The sequence below is a fragment of the Anopheles aquasalis genome, chromosome 2 (genome assembly GCF_943734665.1).
Source record: "Anopheles aquasalis chromosome 2, idAnoAquaMG_Q_19, whole genome shotgun sequence".
Lineage (NCBI taxonomy): Eukaryota > Metazoa > Arthropoda > Insecta > Diptera > Culicidae > Anopheles > Anopheles aquasalis.
In genome coordinates, this window is record NC_064877.1 from 38,070,001 (window position 1) to 38,095,000 (window position 25,000).

General features: G+C 48.3%; 1 protein-coding gene across 3 annotated transcripts in view; it reads right to left on the reverse strand.

Moving 5' to 3' along the window:
* The window catches only part of LOC126571309 (uncharacterized), a 148,510-nt gene that overhangs the window by 29,255 nt on the left and 94,255 nt on the right, over nucleotides 1–25,000 (reverse strand). For all 3 annotated transcript variants that reach the window (XM_050229696.1, XM_050229694.1, XM_050229695.1), the window contains exons 3-4: nucleotides 22,596–22,718; nucleotides 3,860–4,030 (exon numbers count right to left, since the gene is read on the reverse strand). In XM_050229696.1, the coding sequence (XP_050085653.1) occupies nucleotides 3,860–4,030; nucleotides 22,596–22,718 (294 nt within the window). The remainder of the gene's footprint in view (nucleotides 1–3,859; nucleotides 4,031–22,595; nucleotides 22,719–25,000) is intronic.

Genomic DNA, 25,000 nt, shown 5'->3' on the forward strand with positions numbered 1-25,000 from the left:
CAGCCAAAAACCTTCCCCCCCCCCGCCGGGGGGGTTCCGGGTTAGGTGGAACGTGATTTGAATGTGTTTTTCCGTGCCGCTCTGTGCTGTCGTGAGTGCAGTGCTGCTCGGTTCAGAGGGATGGCGCGCTTTCAAAGCTACGCACGGTGGTGCAATAAATTGGGGGAAAAATGAAGGTCATAGTATTATCATAACTTTGCTCAACATATTTGACTGGACTGGACTGGAGGGTGCAGATGTAGTCTGCCGCTAGGATCCTAGACAGCACTTATTCGCGAAGGAATAGTTAGGTGTTAGTTACACCTATTCTGATTATTTGAAAGTGCATGAAGCGTTAATGAGATGCAGGCTGGGGTGCTGAAACTGATGGGACTTGCATTGGTGTGCTTTTTTATATCTTAGGTACTACATCAGTCAAAACATTCACTTAACATCTGTTACCGGGTAAATTACTGTAAAGAAAATGAATTTGAAATTTAGAGAAGACAAATCCAACGAAAAAAAACAGATCATATGCACTAGAGGCAAATTTTAGAAAAAAAAAAATTTAAAAAAACAGAAAAAAATTCTTAACAAAAGCAGTTCCTGAGTCATAGTTAAACTAATCTTCTTTAAATCTTTACTGAAACATTACATCGCCCAAAGAAACATAATATGATTTTTTCTCCAAGTTATTCTATAAACTCCTTTATGCATCTATCGCGTAGTAGATAGAACAAATAAAATTACCATTCTTACCACCACGATAATGTCCTTCAAATGAACAATGTATTTTTAGTTAATCAACGTATATGAAGCTGCTGCTCACCGTTTGCACCAGCAGCTGCTTAGAATTCCTCTATTGCATTAAAACTAGCTTGTGGTACGGTACCATCATTTCATCGACGACTCAGGTACGCCCCGGTGGTAATACCGCATTGAATCGACCGCCCACCCACTCCAATTTTGTGACGGATGTCGTCGCGCCCATTCAGCCTCTCTATTGCATTGCATCACTTGTGCGGTTCATTTGTACCCTGAAATCCGTTCCAGCATTACAAAGATTTAACCAGAAAATCATGTAAATCAGATTAAAACCACGGTGCTAACCATTGAACAGCACGCGAAGCACGTCGGCAATCCTCAGAACATGCATCGTGCCGTGGAACAATGGAAGCTGCGGCTGCGGCAACGAGATGAAGACAATGGCAATAGACACATTCACGGGTTTATAAAGCCAACTAGCGGCTTAAGGGTGCCACGTTCCTGCTCTGCATTCCCTCGTGAGACCAATTTAACCATATCCCGGCACTGACACTGTCTCCGAAGATGCATAAGCCGTATGTAACCGAGCGTCAAACAGGAAAGTTACGTTTGTGTTCTTGAGCAAATACAGTCGTTACACCTTCCCGTTCGCTGCCGTCCCGCATCTTTGCGCTGCCGCAGACTTTCGAGCTTTCGTTCTGTATCCCCTGACTGTGTCTCACTTTGTCCTTCATTCCTTCTGCATTCCATGATGTCATCGACCGACAGCCATCCGAAGCGTCGTGTATCGAACTGAACCGCTGCTGTTCTTCAATAAGACTTTCTTTTTTATATCAAACAGCGACCTCCCTGCTCACCGCCGGAAGCATCGTCTGACTAGCTGACGCTGGTACAACTTTCCGTCCAACAGCCCCAGATAAGTCCGTGTAAATCCTTGTAAAACAATCCCGCTCACCGCTCGTCCGCTCGTCCGCTCGGATCGATTGCAAAAATCGACGACAAGGACACGAGTGGAGCGGAGGGCAGGAGGGAGAGGAAGGTTGGGCCACTCTTGACACCAGGGCCCTCAACTTACCGCGGATCGCAAAAGCTGACAGAAACGGATTTGCTTCCGGCGAAAGTATGACGTTTTTACGTGTACCACGTGGAATCGGTTCGTTCCATCGCACTCGCCTGGTCCTTTTCTCGCTCTCTCTCTCTCTCTCTCTCTCTCTCTCTCTCTCTTCGGTGCGATGAGGGATACCGCGTAATGTGCTGTCATGTTCAGTCAGTACGTCAGTCAGTTCGGTGAAGAGCCGCGAGCAAGGGTTTAAGTCCCGCGGCGCTCCTGCTCATCTTACCGTGGAATTTGGGGTCGGAGAGAGCTCATAAATAAAATTCGCTTTACCCCTTTCTCCCTTCTCTACTGTTGCTCCCGGTTGCTCTTGTGATTTTGTGCCTTACAGCGTGAAGTTCCGGAAGTACTGATAGCGTACACTGTATGCTGCAACTGGAAGAGAACGCTCATGCAATAATGCTCGTTCGCAAGAGTGGAAGTTGGACTTGCTGGTAAATTCATAACTGAACCATCATCATTGACACATTCCAACAATCGGCCATTGTTTTTTTTTCATATCGAAGCCTTGTTTTTATCACAATGGATACCACACAGCGGAGCATTATTCAGTTAACATGCACTGTCCCGCTATCTCTCATTGCGCCCCTCTCTTTGTCTGTGTTGATTGTGACAAACAGTCAACCGAGTCGTTGACAATGTCAATGGCATTTGTTAAATGTATAAAACTGTTTGATGGCAGAGGAAATGCAGCAGTAGTTCTTCCGGAGCTCTCATTAGCAGTAGCAACAGTACAGCAGAACAGGCTGGCCGCTTCCAATGCTACGGGATGAAAAGATAAAAGAGAATCTCTCGATTGTTGGCCGATGAGGCGCTTGGAGTACTCTTTCGACGAGCAAGCGGAACGTTTGCAATACTCCGTGAAGAGTGAATATTTAAAAATTCATTATAATCCCAGGAACGCTAACGAATGGTTTGGACGGTGGATAAAACCGAATGATGCGAAGCCGCATCATCGGCATTACAAACAACGGGCATCATCATCATCATCGCTACTAGTAACTAGCACGGTCGTTGGCTGTTTGTTGATGGCTTAGCACCACCAGACACCAGACACTTCTGATTCGAGGACTGATAATTAGAACTTTAGAACATCAGATCGAGTGCCGCGTCGCTTCCCACAAGGCAGCGGCACGGGCACGGGCGAAAGCTTTTAGCGCGTCTCCGTTCGGTCTCTATCTAAGTTCCACTTGAAGGCAAGTGGTTTTGGCCAACTTCTTCTTCGGCCACCCGGCACACGGTGTGTTGACAGTGATTTGCATCAAAGGCACTAGTCCGTGATCGACCGTGTGCATACACCCTTCTCGTTCAGTGCAACTTCCATTCCACTTCTTCTCCTTCACTCAGCTCTTCGCTTGTAACCGCCGTAGAGTGGCAATCGTCTTTCCGTGGCTTCCGTTTGGCTTCTTGCTGCCACGGTTTGCGTCGCAGAAAGTTGGCGAAAATCGAAAATGTCTTCCGCTAGCCACGGTAGATGCATTGCGGGGATGACGATGACGACGGCGATGCAAGCGACGTTACTTGGAAGATGCGCCGCTTGGAGTAGTTGTTAATGCTCCGTTGAATGGATTGTCGAGTGAAGTGATCATTAGAGCGTCACAGCGGGGGCCTCGGGATGGGATGCACTACCCGTTCGGGCGTGCGTGCAATCAGTAAGTTGTCACCACTCTCCTCCCTCCAGTCACTTCACTTTTGCGTCGTCCGTCCGTGCAGCTATAATATGATTTGTGGCGCTGCCGCGTTCCGCGTAACTATCACTCAGAGCCGAGCACGAAATCGTATTAAATTATTGCTTGATTGCATTTTTTTTTGCCTGCAGAATTAGAACCAACTCATTGTTGATTTTTTTTTCTGTTTGAAATGTAGAGAGAAAATTCATTTCCCTTTTCTGCTGTATTAGGTGGGACTATGAGCGACAAAGAACGCTGTAAAATGATTCACTCGCCTTTCGTAACGCCGCCTTGATCGCCGGTGGCCAGCGAGCTAGCTCTAATGACTTACCTTTCTTCGACACGAAACCGCAGGGATGATCGAACAGGAAATCGCGAAAATAATTACAATCCGGATCGATGCCCGGCTCCTTGCACAGACAGGTGGGCCGGAAGAATGGAAATGCCTGCAGCGTCCGGAGGGCCGCCTGGCATTTCGTTACGGTGACGGTGCTGCAAGCAACTGGAACCGAAAAGAACGAGAGAGAAAAAAAGAGCGAGATTAATATCGAAGCGGACGAAAGACAGTGAAGGATAGGAGCGTGGAATGGTTCCAACATTATGGTTGATGGTTTGTCTTCATCTAAGCTCCCAAAAACCCCGGGTCCCGCCTGGAACGGGGGACGGGAAGGTTGTTATTTAATGATTTGCCCACGTCTTAAGCAGGCATTTTACACTTTCTGGGCACACTTCGCGGCTACCGGAAGGTTTTTTTTCTTCTTTCGTTTCATTCCATTTTTCCTTCCTTGTATTTACGGGGATGACCAGGAAGAAGCCCCGGCCAGGGATCGGGGGTATAATTCACCGGAAACGAGCAGCGAGCACCATCTTTGTTTTTGAGACTTTTCCGCGCTTCTTCTTTTGTTTTCTTTTTCCTCGATAAAAGCAACGGGAGGCTCGGGAGAAAAAAAAGGTCTGGTTTAAATAAAAGCAGCAGCCAGTCCTCCTCCTCGGGGCGTCTGCTTTCGATGGTCCTTTTGGTCACTTTTCTCGCCCTCCGCCGGCCCCGGAGGGTTCATCACTTTTTCAATTGATTTCTCGGGTTTCCAACTGACCCGTGGCTGTTTTGCCTTTGCGTGAGTTTCCCTGTTTGTTTTTTTCCTGGCGAACACATACACACGCGTGCTCGGTGTAATTCACCTCCGATGCCGGGCTCTTCAGTCTCGGTTGACCCAAAAGTGTCAATGAATTTTTATGAGGGACTCGATAGAGAGACCAAGAGTGAGAGAGAGAGCGAGCACACGTCTGGTCAGGAATGGAGGATAAATTCACCCCCTATCGCCCTCTCATTCCCTCTTTTTCCCAACAACCGTGACAGGGCCGGTGGAACGGTTTTCGGATTTTTGTGGCTCATCCACCGCCTTCCTGCGCCACAGTGCCTTCCGCCACTGACGGGTCGGTCGTTCTGATGGTGCACAGGTGGTGGAAAATGAAATTTTAATTCCTATTAAAAGCACTCCCCGGCCTGGGTGTGGGGTTTTCCCAGTGACCGGTGTGACCGGCACGGCTTCGGGGCGAGAGTGGATAGAAAAATGGATAAAAGCTGGGGATATTTTATCAATTACCATGATTTTGCGGTTACGATACCCTTCCCTTTTATCGGTGTTGTTGTGGCTGCGGTGGTTGCTTAATGCACTAGACAGCTACCTTTTGCCGCCTTTTGCCAATACGCTCGATATGCGGTGGTTCAGTTTGTGGAAGAAAACGAAAGAATTCACTCAAGATGGCGCCGGTTTGCTGCTGTTTTCGTTTGCGCTCTTAGCACAACACATCTTTACTACCCTTTTTGTGTGATTGTTCGGGAAAAAGAGGTTCGAACGAATGGAACGGTGCTTCCGTGCAGCTTTGTTGTTGAAGGCCTCGTAGCTAACTCGTTATTTGATGGTTTTTTTCCCCTATTTCTCATAGGTTACTGTGCTCACCGCTGGACCGCTCAAGGCCTTCTTTTCTTTTTTTAAAAGCGAAAACGCAACATAACCTGAAACAACCTGCGCGGCCATTCGCTTCCATTCGATCGACGGACAGCTCGCAAATTGACGCTTCCCTTAGCGGATCGTTCCGAAAGAAATTAGCATATTCGCGCAAATTACATCGAATCACTGTCTGTGTGGTAAGGAAAAAACCAAAAAATATAAAGACCAAAAAAAGCCAAAAGTCACTTAATCAAATTCGTCCCTCCCTCTCCGTCATCGCGCACCGGAGGTAGGAAAATGAAAAATGATGTCTACATCCTTTACGCCAATTCCGATCGCGGTTCGAACGGAGTGGTCTCCGGGGAGGCAAGTGTGGGGTGCGAGTGGGCACTTTCCGGCCATTGACGCACCGCATCAACGCCAAATTACGAGCGTGCCAAATTGGCCCAATCACCTCCTCTACCGAACCGACCGAACGCCACCTTCTTCACGGGCGCGGAAAGTGAAATTATTATTATTGGTGGTGGTGGTGGTGGTAGTTCGCGGTCAACTTATGTAGCGGGAGTACATTCGATTCACCACTCTCTCTCTCTCCTCCCGAGTGGTGGTGGTAAAGGAAAGTGACCTTCAATCTACTGAATGATGATGGTGGTGATCTCCCGCCCAACCGCAGTCACTCCTGCTGACGGTTTGCTTTTTCATCATTTTTCACTCAACCCCCCCAAAAAGCGGTTGGTCGGTTCTTTCTTCGGTCAGGAGTTCCAAACATTCGCGCTCCGACACACACATTCATACATGCCACACCTTGATTTTCCCACCGCAGGCGAGAAGGCAATTATCGGACGATAATAAATTATTTACAAGCCACATATTTATAGGCACCGCGTGTTGGCCAACCAACCGCCAAATACCCGGGGCTCGTTCTACGGTACAAGATGTTACGGCCGAGAGTGGACTTTTGCTCCGGAAAGGTTGGAGTATGCTCAGCTTATGTAAGTGACAAAGGAACGAACATGGCTCCGTACCGTTTACTTTCCTTAATCCCACGATACATCACCGGGCTCATTCGAATGAGAGGAGAGAGGTAACGTACAAGTGGAATGTAAGTTGGAAGTGAATGAGAAGTGATTGTAAGCTCAACGATCAATATAAAGTGTCAATCATTACACTTTCAATCGTACTGATCAGTGGTGAACAATTGCTTCGAAATAGCAACTGTTCAATGGATATCATCCAAGCAAACGATGATTAAAATGAAGAATGGATCAATGGTTAGGCTGGAGGTCAATCGGATATTTTTACAATGTCAGATCTTTTTCATTAAAATGCTTAAAAAAATACGAAAACGAGCAATTGCCATTTGCGAAACATACTCAAATCTTTACATATCTTTACGTTAATACTTCACTGTCACTTAACATGTTGACAGTTTGCAAGTTTTTTCCAGAAGGGACGTCCTATGTTGGCCATCCGTAACCTTGAATAGATGAATATTGAGCTCTATATTTTATTGATCATTCCAAAGGCTGCATATTGCCGTCACTGTCTTCAGAATCTGCCAACAAACTATCGATAAGAAGTCATTACAGCAGATACAGAATATTGGGTTCGTAACGTTAAGCGATCGATTGACATCACAGAACGCCAGCCAACCAACTAGCAGCAAGTTGTTCCTAAGTTACAGGTCTTAGTTCACTGCCTCATCTTTTCAAATCGTCATCTTTTCCCTTTTTTCTTGCCTGCTGCGCCTGTGTTTGTGTATCAGACCAGTAGTTTTCGCTCCGGCAACCCATTCGCTTTCACAATGACCTTTTGCTTCTCCGGTAATCGCGTACTGATACGCGATTGAAAAAGTCAAGCAACAAAACCAGTCAATAAACCCACCTGCCCACCAGCCCACCCGCCTTCAGGGCATTTGTAGCAACACAACACAGTAGCATAAACCTCAATCTCGGTTTATTTATGTATGGGAGAAGGAAGACGCGGCGTGGTGGTTGGGAGGGAAAGCTAGTACAACATTTCTTAAGCCACCGAGACTGGCTTTCGTTTCCGTCCGTCGCTTTCGTTCCCAGAGCGTTTTACCAGTCATAAGCCTCACCGCTTCTGACGTTCGTAACTTCACGCTTTAGTGCCACGGAGTTCCTTACCGGAGGTCAGGGGACTGACTGGTTGGCAGGAGGAAGGGAAGAACGAATCGAGCAACGTGTGTATAATTACACTTTCCACGATTTTTGGTCGATTTTCTTGCTTCTTGCTGTCCAACGCGGCACGGCTTTCAAGGGAACCTGGGCCAACAGGGGCGGACCCAGGGTCCACGGTTCCATCGACCAAAGGAGCGAAAGAAAGGGTACTAGGTGGTCTGCGCTGCGTGGCCGTCGTGGTATCGGTTTGCAAAATCTACGCGGACTGGAAAACAGCACCCTGGCAGCACCCCCGGGAGCGATCCCAGTTGGTCGTCGGTCATCGGAACGTCGTCACCAACCCACACACCGACGCCTACTGCTACCGTGCTTCGGTAGCGTGGTAACTGAGCCAAGGAAAACCATTTTCCGTTTCGCTTCAGCTGCTGCTGCTTCTTGGTGTGGGTTGGTGTGGTGCAATTGTTTTTGGTTTTCTTTTCTGACACTGGTCGACACTGGGCTACTGCTGCTGCTGTTACTGGGCATTTGCGGGTATTGCTGGGAGAGTGGGAAAGCCCCTAGGCAAGCCCTGCTGCTGTCGGGTGATCAACGATAGCGGCAGTAATTTGCATGGATTTTTCGATGGATCACCTACACCGCACGACACAGCAAGCGAGGCGGACGTCGGTATGTTACCGCCAGTTGGTTACTTTGCAACCGACAACCAACGCGACGCTCCACTTTGTTATCGATTGTTGACCGGTCGAGTTGGTCTGAGTCCTGCGTTGGATTTGAGTTCGTGGGAGTCGAAAGCGTTCTAGGGTGGCCGCAAGGTAACACGCGTAGAATGGTGGTTTGGTGGTTGGATTAATTTAATTTTCCACGTTCCACCGCCACTACGTCATGACGCACTAGATGATTTCGGGGGTAGATTTGAGTCGTGGAGAATGCTCGAAAAGTGTGATTATTTGCGGACAAGACGCTGAACACTTATCACGGTCGTACACGTGATCAAAGGTGATGAATGCGTAGCGTTTCCGAGTGGTTCTGGCGCATTTTGTTGCGTCCTGTTAGCGTCTTAGCGTCTTCTTCCCAAGACAACTATTCCGACCAATTAATTTTCAATGCTTTGATTTTGTGTAGAGCACATCAGCGAAGGCACTTTCTCCATTTTCTTATTCATACTCTATTTTCGGGTTTTATGTGCAGCGAAGCAGACGATTAGTGTTGAAGCGGGCTGCCTGTTTCTGAGTGATATCCTCCAATTTTTCCGTATTTCAAGCTAGAACCAGATGCATGTAGGTAGCTCAGCTATTCATTTCACCGAATCAAAATTTCGGAACGAAGAAAGATTCGTTCTTTCATCTTTTTCTCATTTCTCTGTAGAAAAATAATCCTAAGTCCTTGTATTGGCATATCATATTCCCTTAATAATGATTGCAATTTGACATCCTCGCGTATCTTTGACCTTCATTACGGCAATTTCTAACCATTTCTTACTTTTAACGATGTACTTTATCGGCATTACTTGACAATATTGATTATCAGAACACCAAAACCATTGCAAAAGGAATACTGTTCTGATGCATAATAGAGCAAATTTTTAGAGTTATCACGCATAATTTGACTCTCCGATTGAATTTTGGTATCATGATTGTTATTGTTATACAAAATTGATATTGAAAGTAAACGCTCCTCTCGTCATTAACATGCTTATTGTGTTAGTAAGCAGTTGGTAATGGTAACCACCACATTGTTTATTTAAATAATGTCCCACATACCGTAGTTTAAGCCGCAAATCGTCTACTCCTTATCAATATCAACCCCGATAAGAGGTACCAGACAAATTCTCACAAGAAACAATAACAAAAAAGGCAAAATTCCTCCCTCCCGAGGGTAGCAAGAATCTAATCTACTAATCTCACCAAAACAACCTACTTCAAACTGAATCTCAGTTCAGGCTGCTGCTGCTGCGGCTGCCATCGGCACCGCCAACACGCTCTGTGCTCCATTGACCACCGTAATTGTTACCATTAATTTCAACCTGGCCCCCGGAATTGTACCCTTTTTAGCACGGAACGGATACGGCAAAGACTGCTCTCGGCCCGGATCCGTACCGCACCGCTACTCCAACTCTCCGCCGGGAATCCATCGGACGGTAATCCGATTGCCCGTTATTGGTCGACATTAAGTAGCCGGCGACGGTGGCGAAAGCGTTCTTGGTGGCGCAAAAAATAAGAGGAAAAGCCTTGGCCCTTGGCTGTCGAGTTTTTCGGCGGTAGCGTCCCCAAAGGGGAGGTCCGGGTGGCACTCGATTAACTCCCTCAGAATGGCTTCGGATGGTTGGGATCGGTACACAGTCAGTCGGGTAGGCTCTTCAATAACATCCAGACTCCCCGATGACAGTAAACAAGTAACAAAATGCTTTCTAATGTGGTACTAAAAACGTGGCAGGTGACCAGCGGCCATTGCTAGACTGCGAAACTCCATAATACGGCACGACCGTTATGTCGTCGTCGCCATCGTCGGCACATTCAAACTTTCAAACGGAAAGCTGCTGCTGCTAGGCCCCAAAAGTTGAAACCATAAATCCTTGGCCTAGTGCTTCGCGAGACACGCTCGGCTGCGGGGCAGGGGCGGCATGGCAATCAATTTTCTTTCCCTTTTTCCTTTCCTCCTTCATCCTTCGTTGCCGCGCGCCTTCTTCGATGGAGCATGGAGGGAAAAAAGGTGAAAAATGGTGAAATGGGTCGCAGTGCAATAAAATATGATGATTATTGATACGCCTCCGAATGAAGTGAGGAAAAATGATTATTGTAATATTCATTAGCATGCATTTTAATTTGCGCGAAACCCATTTGATGGATCGCCATCGTCGTCGTCGTTGTCGTCGTCGTGGAGGAAGAGGATGGTAGATTAAGACAAAGCAGCATCACAAACCGTCGCTGCCACTGGCAAACCAAAAAAGTAAAAAAAAAAAACGTTAGCGAGCACCCAAAACGTGCTCTTCAATTTCAGGCTCGTGGGAGAGTGGCGTGATGAGTGGGTGGTGTTTTGCATCCATTTTAAAAATGCATACACGCGCACGGACAAAGACGAGGATCTCTCAATCCTTGGATCCCTACGCTTAGACAGTCCTCCCTCGAAGTAACATCACCTGTGCGCTTTTCTCTCTCTCTCTCTCTCTCCCTCGTTTCAAGGACAAACGGGAACACCGAGCACCACGAACAGACGACGCCAGCGAATGACAAATTGCTATTTACGACCACTTTCCGTTTTCCGTTTTCCGTCGCATCACCTGTCACCGTCGCGGGCTGTGGGAGATGCGGTTGCAAAGTGCACAGAGTAATGAGGGAGGGATGGGGGGGGGGAGGGGCTTTTCCGCCCAGCTTCATCTGCGTCTCTTGTTTCCTTTGTTTTCTCACTCTCTATTTGTCCTCCGTCCTGTGTCGTCCATCTTTGCGCTAACAGAGATGATGATGATGATGATGATGATGATGATGTTCCTGGATGTTGCTGGACTGGACATCCTCCCATGCCACTCACCCCCGGGGGGGGGAGGGTATTTTCCACCCTGATGCCATTAGGGAGTACGATAATGAATTAACGGAACGGGAAGCACGGAAAGCGGTAATGAATTTACTTTTGGTCGATTTCACATTCCCGCTCGCGAGTGTCCACTGGCTATGAATGGCCGCTGGGTTTCCACTTACTTTAACACCCACACCGGGGGCCCCTCTCCCCCAGCCCCTCCCGTCGAAAGAAGAAGCTGCGAAATGGATGGATGGATGGATGGATGGCCGAATGGCGTGATTTGATGATTCGTCGTTGGCTCGCTCGTGTTCGGAGTTGGACCGGAAGGGAACGGAACGGACCTGGCGTGATGTCTAATGATGTGTAATTCATTTCTTTAAACTAGCCGGCGTCGACTGCTCGAGAACGCTCGACGAGACTTTCCCACAAAAATGAAGAAGAGCGAAGCGAACGAAACAAAAGCGAACACCAACCACTTCCCCAGCTTCCAGCGCCATCATCAAATCTAATCTTTCTCTCGATTCTCGCCGTACTTCCGCACGGATGCTGGGCTTCGCCTGCGTGTGTGGCTCTACCACTGGTGGCCGTTCCGGTGATCGTTCGTTCCGGTGGACCGGTACTTGGCGGTAGCAGACACCACGGAGCACGGTAGAAAAAGATCTTAATTTCCCTAATTGAGAAAGTCAATTTGGAGCCCCCACCCGCCCTCTGCCCGTCCCTTTATTTGCGCGATCGAAAGCCATTTTCACGAGTGGCCCCCGAAAAACCCGGAGAAACCATTTTCTTTCCCGCAGCTTCCAGTATCCGCATCTTCTTGTGCGGTCTCGTTCCCATCGGTTCCTAGCACGACGCTTGGCATCCACCCACCCACTCCCCGATGGGAGGTATTCTGTGGTTTTCCACTCCATGGCCATTCCAGCCAGTCCTCTCCGCTCCTCTTCTTTCTCTCTCGCTAGCACGCCACATTAACCAGCGTGTGCCGGGCGCGTAATGTAAGCGTTGGACGAAGTAACTTTTTCCGAAATTTTCCTCCCTCTCTCGCTCTCCCGGCATCCCTGGGGAGGGGGGGGGATGGGGTAAACAGACAAAAGCGGAGAGGAATCCCGATGGCGTCCCGTTCACCACCCCCTGGGGGGGAGAGCCAAGTACTCCGGTGGTTCCGGGAAGTTTCCACCACAATGGGCGATCGAATGGCAGTAAACGGCAACGATGGCGCCGGGAAGGAGCACCACCATCGGCCGGGAGTGAAAATACACTTTGTTTGCATTCGTGGAGGAATGAAGGAGGCGCTTGCTTTACCCTTGGCGCGCTTGCTTTGTTTGTAACCTCGCCTACTACGCCGCTCCGGTCGTTGGTTTGGGTAAGTTGATTGCAAAATTAACTTTCCACCATGTCACCAGCCATCGCATCGCGGTCGTCCTCGCAGCGAATGAGTTAAATATTTGTCAATTGAATTAGAAGTTTTTCGAAGGTTTTAAAACCCCCACCCAGCACTGCACAGCGGTGGCATGTGTAATGGAAGTGTTCAGGCGGGTGACAGTCTGCGTGGGAGAGAGAGAGAGAGAGAGAGAGAGAGAGAGAGAGAGAGAGAGAGAGAGAGAGAGAGAGTTTTGTATACAAACACACACTACACGAGTCCACTTTTCGGTGTTTAACACGCGAGAGAAAATTCCAAAAGCAATGCTGCGTGCTTTCAGCTAGATTAGATTTCACTGTGGCATAATGTCTGTGGTCTTCAAGCCATAGCCACCCACCCACCCACCATCACCACCACCAGGATCATCATCGCCTCCGAGACCATCAATCACTTTGACACGAAGCATCACGATCTGGCAAGAAGGCAGATCCAAGTCACCATTGCGTTCGTTTTGCTTTTACTTCTTTCTTTTTTTTTCCTTTGGTTGCCGTTCTTTTCCCTCCAAATCTAAGCGGCCCATGAGGGAGTACGTTTGTGGGGGGTTGATAATGACAGGGCCCTTGGGTTTGTGTGCGGTTCCAAAAACCAGTGTCAAATGTCAGCTTCTGGACTCGCTCCCCTGCCACGGCCCAGAAAGTCACCCCGATAAAGGCACGGCTTTCACCCATTTAATCTTCGGCCTCGCGATGCTCCGTGGCATAGGGGGTGGGGGTGGGAGGGAAAAATGGGAATGGCCATCCTCAGGCCTCTCCTGGACGAAGCACACGAAGCGAACACACTAATGAGCGTAAGCATCTTCGCTTCTTCTAATGATCCACATCCAATGGGGCGGTTTGAGGTCCTTCTCGTGGTGGTGGTGGTGGTGGCCAGTGAGAGCTAAGAGTCCAAAGCCAGCATCATCCACATCAGAGGGTGGTAGAGATAAGAGAGAGAGGGGGTTGATGGGATGGTAATGAGGGTGGAACGTCGTCGATTACTCGTCAAAGACTCCAAAGACTGGACTCCTACGGTGAGCGATTGAGGCTGAGAAGCTCCATTCCATCGAGCTATTAAACGGTTCCATCGAACGTAGTATGCGTTGATTGCGCGCGCGCACACACAGGCACACAGCCTGCTACATGGATTCCGGAGTCTTCACTTCGCCGACTTCTTCGATTATCGATACAGGCTCGTTCCGGTGCAAGAAGCAATCGCAAAGTCGTACGGTTTGTGCGCGTGATTATGAGTCGCAGTCGCGAAAAGCAACCAGCAGCCAGCAGTCAATCAGCGAGCGACCGAGACACCATAAGCATAATTACGGATTACCACCATCGGTGCGGCGGTGCTGGGAGCTAGCTGGCAATCATTCACGTGCCTTATTCCTCTCGCACGAGATAATGACACGAGAGAGAGAGAGAGAGTGTGCCAACCGGTGGCATGCATGCAGAACATTCCAATCGCGATTGCTCGATTGGCCACTCGGCGCTTGGCGCTCCCGGTGCGTCTCGGGTGCGGTTAGCCCCGCACTGGAATGCTGGCTTCCAGACAGGCAGGATCAAAGCATAGTTTGCAACGTGCAGCCATGATTGATCGCTTCACCTTCGCCGTTTTTATGCTACCCCAGCAGCTCAGTAGCAAGGCTGCTACCATCATCGGAATGCTCTCGGCAGGCTTTCGAAAAGGGCTCCAGGAGACCAGGAAAGAAAGAGAGAAAGAGTGTGCCGTTATCCTCGGGAAAGGTGTAATCCCCACACGGGTGGGGATGAACGGGCGATGAAAGATTGTCACCTCTTTTAAGTGTGGTTCGATCCGCTGCCATGATGCCACACGATAACGATGATGACGATGCTGTCTCTGCACGCGCTTTCTCTCTCTCTCTCTCTCTCTCTCTCTCTCTCTCTCTCTCTCTCTCTCTCTTTCTTGTGAGCATGTGAAGCGGGTTAAAAGAGACCTAGGGGTGGTGCAGGCGGGCGTGCTAACGGTTGATGAGGTGACGAACCGTACATTTTATTGACATTTTAACGCGCGACCATAACAAAGGAAGGATAAGAGGGGCACGCCTACCTCAACCGAGGGCGTGTGCGTGGGTGGGTGGTATGTGTATTAATAAAATTGTCACACCGTGTCACGTCTGTCGCAATCAATTTCATCCGCTTCCGGTCACACACGCGCACACTCACTCGCATGGTTCGTTGGGCGTGAAGACGGCATTGATCCGACCACCTACCCACCTTCAGGAGAAAGAAGGGAGAAAAAGGGAATGAGGGGTGTCAGGTCAGACACCTTGGAAGGGATGCCGGCCTTTCACAGAATCCTCGTTTTGTTGTGTAGTGCTGGCGTGGTTTCGCCCTTCGTCCTCGTTGATCTGCTGGATGTTTATTTATTTCCAAACAAGATACCAACCACGTTCGTGGCATTCAGTGTGTGTCTCCCCCCGGGTGTGCGACACGGGACACAAACACTCTGCGTGTGTGACTGTATTTGTTGCCGGTCAATTAATTTGATTTCTTCTTGTGTGCCACCACCGTCCATGGTCAGCAGGAGGGAGGGAAGGAGCATAATTGACAGAATGTTAGAGATGTAGGTCGCCGCCAAGATGGCCGAAGGTCGTGGCGTGTTCGTGTCGGGTCTGTTGGTGAAATTGAGTGAAAGCGGGCGAACTGCGGGGCGTCTGCTTCTTCTTCTACTTGTTAAGCGACTCCCTTCGATCAATCATTCACTTCACGGTAACCACACGGTTTCGCGAAGCAATCGAGCTTGATCGCGCTGCTGCCTCGTCGTTTAGACTAATCGACGCAAACCGTCGACCATCTTTTGTTGGTGTCCGGTCCTTGTCGGTGGACAAACTGGTTTTTAATTAGCTACAAGTGGGCCTCATCCAATCTCTCCCCGTTAACCGGATGTTCCGGATGTTAACGTCACTCCTTCAAAGCGAAGAGAATATCGACAGATGGTTCCGGCCACCGGTCACCGTTGGACAAAACCGTGGAGTCCGAGTCCTTTTGACAACCCGGACCGGAATCGAATTCGGACGAACGGATGAACAGAGGAACGGTTTGGCCAACCCAACACTCGACCAACTATATTAGAAAACATGTTTCCATCAAGCTGTTCCGTGGTGTTTTCCACGGTACCGCCAGCCATGTTCCATGGCCACCGTTTCTCATTTCGATTCAGTTGATATGCAAATTTGTGCTCGTAAAAGTTTTGCGATTGTAGCAAATAAATGGCCACCGGAAGCACGGTGACGTTTGAGGGAGCGAATGGCAGAGACCACCAGAAGAGAAGTCCAGCAAAAGGACTGCTGCTGCTGCTGTTGCTACTGGGACTGCTGTGCTGGCAGCGTTCTTTCTAGCAAAACGTCTCAAAATGAGCCACAGCAAATGTCCTGGGAGGAGTTACGCTCCCAGATCGGAACCGGGTGGACGGTGGCGGCGACGGTGGAAAGAGCAAAACATGCCAGCGATGCAGTTTTGAACGACGAATCATGAATACATCCTGGCGTCCGGTGGGGGGTTGGCGCTCCCTTCAGTCTCGGTTACTCGGGGTGGTGTCATCTCGCCGCGCCAAAACGGTGGAAGCCCGAGGACTCCAATCAAAAGCTCCTGCTCCTTCGTAACATACGACGACGACGACGACGACGACGGGGAAGACGGTGACTGCGACGGCACGTCTTGCAAGACAAGAAGAAGAAGAAGAAGAAGTTCAAGGAAATGGAAATGCAGGGCCGGGATGCTTTCTGCCGTTAGCGTTGTGCTGGCCAAACGGGTTCCAGCGGGGGACTAAGGACTGATTGTACCATCACCGCCGGGAACACCGTCGGGAGCGAGGAGCCTCGAGCCGGAAACTTGACTCTGAAACAGCTTACGCAAGCAAGCGAGTCAAATGGCACGATGCAAGACGTCCTGGTTTGCACAGAGAGAGAGAGAGAGGGATCCTTGGGGGTGGCTCACTTTCGATTCCTTCTGGTCCTGTAAACGAACGTGATCCAGCGCGGCACCATCCGCATAAAAAGAACATAAACGCGAAAAAGCGAAGCGACGGCGCATACTTTATGGCTTCCAATTCGTTCGCCACCAATCGATCCGGGCACTGCAGGTGGGTACGCCAGGGTGCATGCGAGAGATGCAGCACGATAGAGATATAAGATATGGCGGGAGGGTGGCGGGACCGCCGGTGTCTCGGTGTAATCGGTGATTTATCGGTGTAATGCGGTACACAGAGCGCACAGGGAACGCACTTTCATATCGAGATCTAATGAATCAAAAGAGCGGCGGAGCTACAAATTAAGAAATCAAAGTTTTATCGCGATCGCTCCCTGTGCGGCGCCGCGCAACGGTAGACCTGGTTGAGGTCGTCTTTTGATGCCACCGTCTTCCGGTTCTGAATGTGCAACTTGTACAAGGAAGTTGCATATAAAAATATGCGGAAATGTTTCGTTGAAGGTCAAGGGCAACAACATTCAGAATTACTTGCTATGTGCATTGTTTTCTTTGATTTTATTCTTCATAGTGTAGGATAGTATGAACATATCATGATATCAAAAGCCTTCACATGAAGTTATAGCCCAATTCAAAAAAATATTGAGTTCAAACTGGCACTGCCTGAAAGGTTAATATTTTATTACGATTCGGTTCGGCACAATGTTTGAGTCCTGTCGGCAGAAATGAGAATGAGTTCCATTTAGATCAAACATTCCATTCATACAAACCCCTGATAGTATGCAATTTTACCAGTTACTGGGCGCCTCCATTATCGTTTGTCCGGCAACGCAGCTTCATCATTTCGTTTTCCCGGCGCCGCAACCTGTTTTGGAATTGTCTTCAATTCTCTATCCATTAACACTGGCACCGGTTAGGCTTTGGTGGGAAAAAGCAAAGTTAATGCACCTTCAAATTATGTGGAAAAATGGACCACGAAATGGTTGATGCTTTTTTGCGCAAATACCAAACACTCGACACTATCACTGTTAATGATAAACCATTTACACGAGAACTCCGCGGTATCTTGCTAGTACTCTTTTATTCTTGCTAGTATTCCTGGCCGGGACTTCATCCGGCGATAACAGGAGGTGTGAAGAACTATGATAGAGCCTCAAAAAAAAAACCACTGTCTCTTCTCGCGTTTGGTTCTGCACTGCCTTTCGCGAGCCGTCGCCTCTTTTCTTTTCCTGCTTCTCTCTTTCTGTTCTCTCTGCTGCTCTTTTTGCGCCTAGGTGGCGTTCTACTAATGATCGGGATGTGGCACCGGTGGAGGGGTACCCGAAATATCTAACAATCACCGTGGCGTACATTTGACCGAACTGATTTTATCTATAACTGAATATTACTAAAAATTAAAGTAAACCAAGAAAAATTATCGTAATCAGTTAAGAGGCCTGCTACTACGATCGAGTACTACTTGCTAACTGAGCCACGAAACGTACGCCATCGTTACTGTGATTGAATGGACACTTCATAACTGGGTCACGCATAGCAACCACCACGCATGGCATCATGGCCACGGTGATTGAATAACATCACCGTGGTGGTCACCGCGGTACAGTCCCACCGAACCCTTTCGATGCTCTCATTAAAAACACCTCGTCCTCGGGGTTGGTTGTAGGAGTGAATGACTGACTTAAAGGAGAGTTTCAAAAGGAATACGAGAAGCACTTTTGAGCACCCGCCATCTACACAAATGAATAGTTCGCTCGCGTGCTAGAATCGTGACGCGATACAACATATTGACTGTCGACAGCATTCATCATTCGACGTAGAATATCGCGTGAAAGGGACCGTTCATCACCGTTCAACAGATAGATGCTTGCGAATGGGTCGTTCTTTGCGGTCGTTTCCTGTTCTAAATCCAGCGCGCCCCGTCAGTACTTTTTCAACAGACTCCAGTGCCGTTATCAGCGAGATCGGAACAAAATCGTTGCCCATTGAATCCAGGTCACGCTGTTACCATTTTTTCCCCCTTTCTGTTTACCCTTTTTTTTTGGTCGAAGCTTTCATACAGATTAGTGCTCTTTTGTGCGAGCATCGACCACCACCAGCGTGCCATCCATTCAGAGTCGGTTGGTGGAATATTTCGAAATTTCATCATCCGGATTCAATCCTGGATCCGCTGTACCACTGTACCACCACCCACTGCCGTCGTAAGCTTCTCTCCACACTCTCCCCTCCATCTACCGCTGATAGCGATATTTCCTGAATACCGATGGATGCCATTTGTTTACTCGCCATGGGCACCGGCACCGAAAACCCCCTGACGCAAACATCATCAACCGCCCCAAATGAACGGCCACCCCCCCAAAAAGGCGTAACAGAACAGAGCAAAAAAATAGAGAATAAAAAACCCTCCGAACCATGGTATGTCCTGGGTATGGGTCCGATGCATTCCTTTGCCCGAGCACGGTATCGGAGAACGATGGTTGATGAGGAGGCGACACCGACGGACGGTCGCAAGCCTTTGCTCGTTATCAGGTACGCCTCCTATACTCTCAGTTTCGGAAAAAGATATCTCATTAAAATTTCATAAACGACACGGAGAGTGCACAAAACTCGCAGCCGTACACAGACAGGCGCGCGATCGTAGGGGCCTTGAAAAGTTCCCACCCGGGGGGGGGGGACCCCTTCCAGCATATTACGTAATGTAACCCATAATCTCCATTCATGACTCTATTTGGGAAAGCATGCAGGCCCACGACCACCGAACACCCCCGAACGGGCCCTAACAAGCTCGAGTGGTCCTTCCTACTCAAAACCTTCCCGTCATCGTCATCGTCGTCATCATCATCAGGCCGCTGACGGCTTCTCACGCTCATGCGGCCAACACACCGTGTCACCGTCGATGGAAAAGGGACCGAAATAGGGCAAGGCGAGGAGCATGTGCCAGATTTTGGGCTGGACGGTTGACCTCGTGATTCCCGGGATCCACCAGGAATGGCATTCCAGTGCTCTCTCTCTCTCTCTCGCTCTCGCTCTCACTGTCACTGTGCTATTGTGCATCCGCCTCCGGTCCGATGGCCAACAGGACAACGCGTGCATTCCTCGGTGGTGGTCGTCGTCGTCGTCGTCGTCGTGGACAGGACGACACGCCACGTCGTTACCGTTGTCGTCTTTATCGAAAAAGTTGTCCCAAAAAGCAAGGCCCGAAGGCCGGATGTCAGGCACTGGAACGGGATGTGGCAGGAATGGAGCAGCCGGAACCGTTGCATAAATTTGCATACATTTACCATCACCACCACGGTGGGGGTGGTACGGAAGGGGTAGGAAGGTGGCTTCTTCTGCTCAACCCCTTCCGACCACCCCCACAGCACACTCGCACTCACACATATGCGGTACGTTGATGCGAGCTTTCAGCAAACTCCTGTGAGACTCCCGTGAGCCGATCAGATTCTTCATCATCATCATCATCATCATCATCAGCATCATCATCGGTAGCATCACTAGCATCGTTTGTGTAGTCCTACTACAAAAGAAGTACGATATGGACATTTCTTTTTCTCTTCTCTCTCTTTTCTCTCTCTCCTATTTCTCGCTCTCTCCTTTTGTCAGTCGACCGTACCAGGACCTTGGCCACAATCACAAAGGATGCTTAGCGTGGCGAATTAACCGCGCCGAAGGTTTGTTCCCACACACCCACAGAGTCACGTGCACACGTTTGTTGAGGAAGTTTGGCGGCAACCGTTCTTGCCGGCTCGAAGCAACCTCGGTTTGCCTCGCGAAAGAGTGAGAGAGTTTATAGTTAAATCTAAGAAGGCCTGGCAAGAGTGCCAGGAATATTAATGACATTCAAGCAGCCGCGGCTCCGCCGTGTGAAAGGATGGTGGCCTCCGATGCACATGTTGTCGATGTGCATTTAGAGAGGCCGTACACAAAAGAGGACCACTTGTAGGGCCGTTTAAGCTGAAACTGCACTTGAAGCTGCGTTGGTCGTCGGTGGTTTATTCTTCTTCTGCTTCGTTTTTAAAGAAACCATCAAGCAGTAAGAGGTCCCCTTTTAAATATGCATTTTTCGGGACGGGGAGATTAAGGAACATTAAAGGGTGCAGAGTGGTCGATGCAGGGTGCATCGATCGAACTACCGTGAGGGTACGGCTACTGAGAGATTTAATGTGCTCGTTCAAGGTCGGCGGGTAGAAATACAGTCGCTTTGGATTTAATGGTGTGCTATGAAGTTTGTGGAAGTTTTAGTTTTAAGCCTTTCAGCATACGATAGCTCGTAGAAGTGGTCTAACAGGAAATATTTGGGGATCTGTGGAACCTTCTTTGACGAAAAGTAACAACTGTAAAACTTCCACTACAGTTAACACTTTTTTGGCAATTTATATAACGTTTAGAACCATTTGAGACAACATTGATCTTATTCTAATTTATGTTCCCTTCATTCAGCTTCACTTTAAATTATGCTAATCATTTCCTTTTTACCAACATTTTATACCAATTTTACTGAAAACATCGACTATTTGATATTGCAATTCTAAGAACAATAATAAAATAGTTTTCAATATTTATGTTAGCAACAAGAACATCTGCGGTTTGGCTTAATAATACGTTCAATGGTTGAAAGAAAGGCACAAAGATTGTAGCGCTTGGAAATGCATTACTTATGTCTTAAAATGATTTATGCAAAGCAGTCATGAATGGTCTCTTGCGTTGCCTGAAAGGGAATGTTTAACGGTGGCTTAGCATAGATTAGAATAAAATTCATTTCGATTTAAAAGTCAAACATAATTTATTTTAAAGTTATCAATAAAAAGTAAATTTGTTCTAAGAAACGTAACAAAACGATGAAGAATGTGAGTGTCAACACTATTTCACACATTTATGCCATTAAATAAAATAGCTCGTTTCTGTGTAAAACTTCGACTGCCGTGACCTTTATGAAAGTAATTAATAATCCCAACGAAACAGAGTTGCTAAAAATTATTTCATGTAGCTGTGAGATGCGATGATTATATTTTTTTTCTTCGTTTAACAAACTAGAGGGAATATCAATGTACGAACCTAAAGAAAACCCCTAGGAACTCCCATCCACTAAAACCACTAGCTTGGTTTCCCGTTACCACCCTGCTACTGTGTGCCATGATTATATGAGGAAATAAGTGGTAATCAACATTTACTTCAAAAGAAAAATATTTTGACCAAAAAGCGATTTTAAGCTAATTTTTAAACATTCAGTTTCTATTTTAAAAGTATGAAACAAGTGCAAGTTTTCGTTTGTAGCCCATTTCATCCAACCGCTGCCGCTGGTACTGAGAAATGTCGCATAACGTACGTTCCGCACGTTTGCATGTACGCTCGCAAGAACATGTACAAGCAACCCACGGCGCTACTTGTGGGCTTCGAAGTCAACTTCTTTTATCGCTAACGTCCTCCAACGCGGCTGCATGCACTGCAGCTGCTCCTTCCAGCGGAGCCGAGTTCAGTTCCGTCGAAAGGTGTAACCATCTGCTGCACGCAAAGTGCATCAGCAGCTCCAACAGCTGCAGTTCTCGCATAAAGCGTACCACATACCGCGTGGATCGCGTTGCAGGCGGAACCGCAAACCCCCCCCCCCCCCCTTTCCCCCCTCCACCCTGGGCTGTACCGTCGGCAGACTTTATGGCGTCGACTTTAATTAAACCCGAGCTCACCCGGTGCAGCACACCAGCACGGGCGTTGAAAAAGCCAAGCTCGGTGTTCCAGTAGGCGAACCGAGGTGGCAATGGGGCTTGGAAGTACTTTGCGTTTAACAAGCGCTTCCAAGCGGTGTGGCATGTCGCGGTTCAACCTCGCCCTTCAAGTGCTCGACTGCCGTCTTGTTAGTCACTTCCTCTTCGTTTGCACGTTCGAACAGGTTTCACGGTACAGCTCCACGGGTAATCAGCACCTTGTACTCTCTCTCTCTCTTTTCCTTTCGTTCGACAGGATAGACAGGTTGAGTTTCTGCGTTGGACCCAAGGGCAAATCTTGACAATCATTCCGTCCATTACGTCTTATAATCGTGCTTGCGCCTTGCGAAGACGCCTTTAAGACCACGGCGACCACGAGAGTTGCTCCTGCTGCTGCTGCTGCTGCTGCTGCTGTTTGCACTCACCTGGCACCGGTCCGCAGACGCGCGGGATGATTTCTAGGATGGCTGAACATGATGGATCCTCGAAACAGAGTTGTCGTGCTAATATACAATTTAAAATAGCTATCGCAGTCTTAATATTCGATCCTGTGGAAGAAATGCAGAGAGAGAGAGAGAGAGGAGGGAAAGAGAGAAAATTAGTTACTCCACAGGTACACTACTACATCTACTAACGTCTACACCTCTCGTGCACATCGTACTCAGGGCGGTTCGTAAGTTCGTAAAAGTTATGTCAAGCCAACCAGTGCTACCTGGCCAGTGTTCGGGCCAGTCGTTAGTGAAATTAATAAGCTCAAGAAAACACCTTATTCGGAGGTGATGGGAGGGAGAAGGGATGAAAGGTGAAGGGATACCGTTAGAGGGTGAGTTCATTAAGCCAACGACCCCTTGGCGACGACCGGGATGGTGTGACGGTGTGTGGGATTTGCATCCAGCATGACGCCAACGTGTCGATGGGCGACGGTCTCTCTCTCTCTCTCTCTCTCTCGTGTTCGCTGACGTGATTGAGGATGTGCGTGCCTACGGGTGCGGGTGTGCGTGCACGGTGTGCCAATGGCCACGTGCACTACAGTGGACCGAGAGTGGTAAACGTTATTGCGTGCGATATGGCACGAAGAGGTGCGTGAAAGCCGCCCATAAGCGACCGAGCGACCGACGGACTGACGGTGCCACTTCGGTGGTTGCTTTCACCCGAATCCTTGGCTTCCCGGGTTCTTGGTGGAGGTTTTTTGACCGAGCCGAGGCCGAGCAGGATTTAAGCCCGTCACGCAGCCGCTGCCGGCGTGGATTGTGTTGATTGCATTGCCTGGCCTCCGGAGCACCGGCCCCCCCCGGGTAGAGATGATACGATACGATACGGAGAGCCCTTCCAGGTGACCGGCGGCCGGCTGGAAGGAAACGTGGCGAAATCACCTCAACCAAAACGGACCACGGCCAACGGATCCAAGAAGCCAGGAAGGATGATAATTGGCTTTCGGTCGCTCGGTCGGGCTCGGATGGCTCGCTAGGTGGCTTGAAAGGTGGTCACACCGGGATCCTTCTCCGCGTGTGTTTGGTGCAAGTGACGTGACTGTGTCGGTGTGGCATGTTATCGGCGCGCCGCGTTTTATGGTGGCTTTATGATCCGGTGGAAGGGGAAGGTGGAAGGCGGCCTCGAGCTGTGCTCGGAAAATGCTAATCGGCATTAATTTTGGACATTCGAGAATGCTTAAGCTGGTCTCGCATGCTGGTACTACAGTACTGTCAACGGGCTCAATTTTGGGCTTTCGGGACGGTTCACCGTTGATGATGCCGATTTTACAAACTGGCTTAAGGATATTGCAGTTTACGCGCAGGGAAAAGGGCATAAGATAGTCGTTGTCTAAGTTCATCCCGAAGTACATTAGCCACTAATGCTTTTTAGGTGTCTGTGGCAGCCGCTAAGGTGTCCTGTAAGCGGTTTTTCTGGTGACAACATCAACGAGATGTACGAGCTATTGTTCCATCATCCAGGCTCTGGATGGTGATGTACCAATTAGAGGAAAGAGTAAACGTCTTTCATGTCCTTTTCAAGAGGCACGAGAGATTCCGGCCAAGACCCCTTATCAATGTACCAAAGGTAGATTTTCAGAAGAATATTTTGCGATATTTTCAGGAGCAACGATGGAAAAGCCAATAGAACGGTGTCTATTATTATATTATACGAATAGGGTAAAGTGGGGCAAGAGTGGGCACCAGTCATTTCTAGAAAACGGTAGCACTAAAACTTACAACACTCTACTTGTTTGAAAGGTCATGTAGTGGCTTGTTCATACGTGTTTTTTTTCTTATGGATTGGATAAATAACAATAAAGAAATGCAGTAAATTGTAGTTTTCGCGATTTGCATATTATTTAATGTTTTTTTTTTAAACACTCTCTCATTTCGTTTACATTTTCTCATGATACGCTACATAAGTCACAAAGACTCCTTAATTAATGTAGGACTAAATGCTGAAAACTTCATTCCGGATTACGGACTGATGTTTTGGTATTTTACAATTTTTCTCATAACGGCACTATCGGGCAAGAGTGCGCAGTGCGCTAGAGTGTTGTGGTTGTTCTTTTGTCGCAAAAATGCCGAGAATGCTTTCAGAGTGTGTTGAATTGTGCCTATGAACGCGAAAACATCCGCAAAAAAAAATAATTGAATTAAATTAAATTGAAGAGATGAATATTTTTTTTTCATTTGTCCTGATTTTTTTTTCATTAGAAAAAAGTTTTTTTTTATAAAATAAATGAATTTTTTCTTCAATAATGGCTTATATTTACACTATACTTCACACTCCGACCAGTTTTGAACATCGATGAGGTTTGATTTCGTATGCTAACAGGGCGAACACTTCTTTCCTT